Source organism: Tetrapisispora phaffii, chromosome 6 (genome assembly GCF_000236905.1).
Source record: "Tetrapisispora phaffii CBS 4417 chromosome 6, complete genome".
Classification (NCBI taxonomy): Eukaryota; Fungi; Ascomycota; class Saccharomycetes; order Saccharomycetales; family Saccharomycetaceae; genus Tetrapisispora; species Tetrapisispora phaffii.
This window is the reverse complement of record NC_016525.1, coordinates 416,291-422,259: the sequence shown is the minus strand read 5'-3', so window position 1 is coordinate 422,259 and position 5,969 is coordinate 416,291. Positions and strand designations below refer to the sequence as shown.

General features: G+C 29.5%; 3 protein-coding genes across 3 annotated transcripts; all 3 read right to left on the bottom strand.

Annotated features, from left to right (window-relative positions):
* Positions 1 to 233: 233 nt before the first annotated feature.
* TPHA0F01830 (uncharacterized protein) lies at positions 234 to 2,177 on the bottom strand (the record flags this gene model as incomplete). Its single annotated transcript, XM_003686052.1, has 1 exon — positions 234 to 2,177. One exon carries the CDS (start codon positions 2,175 to 2,177, stop codon positions 234 to 236), a length of 1,944 nt encoding a protein of 647 aa, XP_003686100.1.
* Positions 2,178 to 2,787: 610 nt separating this feature from the next.
* CIM1 (mitochondrial HMG-box protein CIM1) lies at positions 2,788 to 3,612 on the bottom strand (the record flags this gene model as incomplete). The annotated part of the gene is made up of 1 exon (XM_003686051.1): positions 2,788 to 3,612. One exon carries the CDS (start codon positions 3,610 to 3,612, stop codon positions 2,788 to 2,790), a length of 825 nt encoding a protein of 274 aa, XP_003686099.1.
* A 511-nt stretch (positions 3,613 to 4,123) lies between these two features.
* Positions 4,124 to 5,401, bottom strand: TPHA0F01810 (C2H2-type zinc finger protein; the record flags this gene model as incomplete). Its single annotated transcript, XM_003686050.1, has 1 exon — positions 4,124 to 5,401. One exon carries the CDS (start codon positions 5,399 to 5,401, stop codon positions 4,124 to 4,126), a length of 1,278 nt encoding a protein of 425 aa, XP_003686098.1.
* Positions 5,402 to 5,969: the final 568 nt, after the last annotated feature.

Here is a 5,969-nt window from a genome sequence, read left to right as displayed (position 1 = left end):
CTATATATATATATATATATATATATAATATCTCCTATTTAGATACTTCTGCATAAATAAGTTAAATAAAATATTCTAGAGAATGAAATAAATAAGATTTTATGGTTAAATGGATAAACTATGATTTTTTAAACTAAATCAATAAATACTAAAATTTTAAACATCAATGAACGCACTACCGTAGGTACTATTATAATCCATATCAGTGTGTCAAGTGAGTATCTTTAAATAGTTCATGAAGACGCCAATAATCTCAAAAGAACCTCTTTAGTTTCATTTATCCCTTTTTTGGATAAATAAATCTCATGGCCACCGTCAACCATCTTCCACTCTTTCGTTTTTCCTGAAATTTTACTTAATTCACGTTGCCATATTCCCCAATTTAAAGATTTCTTAACCAATTCTTTTGATGTTACTACAGCCAATTTCGTATTTTCTAGGATTTGGCGATGTTCCAGTATATCTTGATAACTTAACAAAGAACTCGTGATTTTCTCAAGAAATTTTGCTCTCAGGAATTTACCTTGGAACCTCATATAATCACCAAAAATTCTATCATTTGAATTTTTGCTTCTGAATAGCCAAGAATATTGAAGGGTTAAACCTAAAGTTGACTTTAATCCATCAAAAAATAACGTTAAACCAGTATGTGGTTGCAATGATATAGGTAGTTCTTTGTGACTATTTGAAAGTTTGTCTTTTGATAAAATGTGTTTGATATTATCTTTTATTAGAAGGTTTTCATGCCATGAATCAATTAACAATAATCCAGCAGTTTTATCATTGTATTTGCCAGCAAATACCTGTGAATATAATCCCCCAATATCATATCCTACACAAAGAAAAGGACCGGTAATATTGGCTTCCTGAGTAAGTGCATATCCTAAACCGTTGATTACAGTTGAAATTGACTGCAAAGCTGGCGATGCATCACTTAATCCATAGCCCGGTCTGTCATATGTGCAATATCTGTCAATCTCATTAGCCACAAAAAGTTCATGTAACCAAGCAGCAGAACTTACCTCAGTGTCAAAACCACCGTGCTCATATAATATTATAGGCTGTAACTTGTCGATGTTATTATTATAATTACTTGTACTAGGCTCGCGCTTAAAAACATCGCCATAGCATTTTATATGTAATTGATAAGTATGTTCCTTATCTACCCAATAAAAGCCATCAAGATTCTCCGGATTTTTTAATTGTTTATTTGATGCTAGATTTTTAGTTACTTCTGATAGATCCCAAATTGATAATAATGTGTTTAAAGTAAAAAAAATCATATACATAAGTAAAAGTAACTTTCCAAAAACTTTTACAAAGATGTAGGTCCACTCTTGTAAGGTATGTCTCTGTGTATTCTGAGAGTTCCCAATTACGGGAAGTACATAAATACTCTGTAAGGAATTCGAGTTAGTTGGTTCATTTATTTGGCTATCATTTTGTATTGAGGTAGCTCGTGAAGAATTAATATTTCTGGCATTGTCATTTTGAGATGTACCAGAATTGTATACAACAACTATCTGTTTCTTGAAGTTTGCTGTTTTCCAATCCAATAATATCCCGATACCAAACGTCGTGGCAGCCCACGCATAGGTAATTACTCCTATAATTCCTATCCTTTCACTCGTATATCTCACTATCTTGAGCAACATTAAGTTGAATATTGTCAAAGCAAAGAGTATTATATTTAGATCAAAGTCCAGATGAGAATATATCTCTATATTGTTAGACCATAGATTTAAACAGTTCGAAATAATTGAAATTGTTATGATACAAAGGTCGTTATATCCACTGTACCTTTTGTGTATTATTGGTTGTAATTCAAAGCTGAAGAAATAGCTTGTTACTAACGTAAAAATTAACCATAAGATATTGACGAATATGCAAACATTCAGAATCAAACTCGAATATCTTCTAAACTTCTTATATCTCAAATAGATTTTCTTCAAGTTGGGTTGTAGAACATATTCCTCTAGTTGAGAGTTATTTTGCTGTGATTCATTTTCAATCATGTATATTGGTTCTGAGCTTTCTTCTCCAATTCTTCTGGGGGACTTTTTAAGGCTATTTGGTTTTTGTTTGTGTTTGTTTAACAAAGGCTCTGTTTCATCTTCGTTGACTATAACTGGTTCAACTTCTGCATTGGGAAGCGTATCTTGTGCCTTTGAATTCATTTCAGGCTTCGTATATATTTGTTTCACCAATATTGAATATTAACACGTATGATGTCTAGAAATCTAGAAATATTATTAAGTTTAGTAGTAGACTTCCAAGAAAAAGAGTAGAAGCCTCTATAGTTTTATATAAGTCATTTACAACTAACAAATTAATACTTTATTATTTGTAACAGTTTTATAAGTCAAACAATTTTTTTCAAAATAATAAAAAATTACCAGTAAAAGTTAATAATTAATACCTTATATTTAATGTATCCTTAATTATTCTTAGCTTTAAAATATTGTTGTGTCAATTTCAATATTGAAATATTGAAATTACTGAGCTATAATGCGGCCACAGTTCATTAACGCATTGTGGCACATACAGTTCATTATATAACATTAGATATGATTAAGTTTTAAATGACTCTTAAATGGATTATAAGCACACATAATATATATATATATATATATATATATAATTATGTTATATAAAGATAGATGTTTATAAGTTTATCCTTTTATAAGACAAGTCAAAAAAAAAAATGGACTGGGATATGAATTTAAAAATTAGGAATATATTAGTACCTTGTTCTCTTGTTAAAGTGTGGAAAAAGATTATGAAAAGTTATACTTTCTTCAAATAAGCTAAGGTGAACTTCAGATCTTTGCTTAGCTGATCAGGCCGTTCTTCTTTTAATTTATAGAAGTCTACCTGTGTATCCTTACTTTTTGAAAGAATGTTGGAAATTCTATTCAAATTCATTTCCAGAATGTCTCTTTCCTTTTCAATGACACTTTCAAATTTAATTGTTTGGGTGTTTAACTTTTCCCTCAGTTGTTCTTTCATTAGTTCAGATACGTTTTCCTTCCAGACTTTTCTGCACTCCCTGCAAAATTCTTGATATGTTCTGCTAATATTTTTATTTTCAGATTGAATATATTTATTAATTTTAATTCCAGAGTTTCTCCTTACTCCAAGAATACGCTTTTGTAAACTTACATGATATCTATTAATGATAGTTCTCTTCATTGAATTACCTTTCTGTTCATTGTTTATCAACTCGAAATGTTTCTTAAAATTACAACGGAACAACATATATTCACTTGAGACAGGTGTTTCAATTTCCATCATTTTTGCTAATTCAAAAGCATTTAAACTTTTATAGTTAATATTATTATCATAAATGTATAATGCTGTATACAGTCGTTTGCTTGTAGTAGATAATAAATCCCACTCCTTTCTGATGTATCTTTTAAAATTGGTATTGTAACTAATATTCTTTATCATTCCGATAGAAGTATTATCACCTAAGTTTAGTTTATTAAATTGTAAACTGTAATAGTACTGGAAGCTAGTGACTAAGTTTGGCTTGTTATCATTTTTAAATGTTTGTTTAGTATTATATATTGTATTAGATAATTGAGCAAATAAAGGTCTATTGGGTTTCATTCTAAGGATATTTTTGTTATTGTCTTATTCTAGTCATATATTCATTTATTTATATATTAATATAATTTTCTGTGGTTACACAATCAGTAACTTTTCAACTTGATACAATATGAAATTGCTTGGTTTAGTTAAGATGTTTCATTTTATATGATCATGAAAACTAGTCATGAGAGCTAATTATACTGCGTTTTCATTGATTTCGTGATTCAAGTATATTAACAAATCATAATAATATTATATCCGCGTTTTCGTGTTGTTTACGAACGACGTTATTGTTAGATGTAATAGCAATAAAAATATGAATCTTTGAACTATAACAATAAAATACATTTAGACTAAGAAGCATCATTGGTCCAAAATTTGTCAAATGATATTTTAAGGTTTGTAAGTTTGAGAATATGAATATTAATGTATTAAAGAAACTAATAAATTAAATAAAAAAACCCTAACATTAAAGCATCAACTTATTCACCAGCAAATAGTTGATTTCTAAAATTATTTACAAACCTATTTATAATCCTGTCGTTGTTGGCAGAGATATCGCCTCCTTAATTAACGGCATGTTTAAAAATGGTGTCAATAGATTCAACCTTTTTGAATTCTTATAAACCGTCAAGTAGTATTGAAGCATGTATTTATCGTCATCGGATAATGAATCCTCAGCAGAAATATTCAATAATATATTACTCAATCTTGCCATCGTTTCACGATGGAACTTATTATGATGAGCCTTCATGTTACCTAATTGAGTGAATGATTTTTTACAATGATCAAATTTACAAATGTGTAGTCTCAAACGGTTGTGTGTGGCAATATGAGAAGCCAAATTACCTTTTCTTGAAAACTTTTTATTGCAAATTTCACATTCAAAATCTTTCTCACTGGTGTGTAATTTTTCATGAGTCTTTAGATTACCACTTTGCGTAAAACATACATTACAAAACCGACATTTATGTGGTTTGTAACCAATGTGAGATCTGATGTGAACTTCGAAGTGAGAAGCTTGGTTAAAAACTTTCAAACAAAAGCTACATTGTGTTTGTCTAGCAGTAGATCTCCTTCTACTTTTTTTACCCATTCCAGCATCAGTAGATGGGGGACTTATAGTCACGATAGAGTTTCTCTTAATTTCATCAACCATTTTTTTTAATTCGTTCGAATCTGGAATACTCATGACTCTTGATTGCATATCAAACGGTTTGAAATAATCTGTATTTTTGAACCGTAGATCATTAGCATTAGATATTTCAGGAAATGAAGTTTCCACAGAAACCCCATCTAATGGAGTCGATTCAATTAGTTCGACTTGAGAAACTTCTCCCCTATTGTTGTTAGAAATAGCAGTAGTACTATAACTTCTGGCTTTGATTGCCATTAGATCATCAACAGTAAATATCTGATTTAAATTTATATCATTAATATCATACTGAAGGTCATTTGATTGAGAGTAAGTTAATGTGTTTGAATTACTATGATATAATGAGTCATTGACATCCATATCTTTTGGGCTTAGCGATTGCTCATTGAGAGGAGTGTTACGATTATGAAACTTGTTCATTGAGAAAGCATCTGTAAAATAGCTATTACCATACTGATAGTTATCGAGATTCTCATCAGCTTTAGACGGCGATTTGAAATCGATAGAAGAACCGTCTCTCAATATGTCTTTGGCCAAATCATTGGAGAAATCTTTAGTATTTTCCACCAGGTTATCTTCTGAATGTGGAACTAGAATATCTATTCCAAGATCGAAGTTTGGCACAAGAATTGGTCTGTTATTCATATTCATTCACTTTGGAGGATATTATTGAATTATTAATTAAAGATGGGTTTTTTTTCAATTGTAAAAAATCCTTGTAATTTATATGAGTGTAGAATCATGATATAATTATAATAATAACAGCGAGTAAAAAAGAAATACAATTTACATATGTAATTGAAGATACTCTAAGGAATATTTTCGAATATACCTTTAGAGATGAGTTCAATATTTATATTAAATAAAAATTCCAAAAAAATAAAAGTCGAAACAGAAACATTCAAGAAATTCTTAATAATTCAGTTTTAAAAACGTTTAAAGGAAAGAAAATTTGACTAAAGAAAAATGTAGAAACCGAACAAATAGAACACGATTGTAGTCAGTTCGTAGAAATATTTTTTTCATTCACTAAAACTGGGTTCTTAAACCGGTGTTTCAAAACGTTTAGAGTATAAGTTGAACTGTGAAATAATGAGGATACTAAGTGGAGAGTACCCAAATTAAATAAAATATTAAAATGCAGGATCTCTGTGTTTAGTAATACAGCAAAAGTTAAACAGGAACTGAGCAATAATCAAGACATTGCAGTAGACCATAT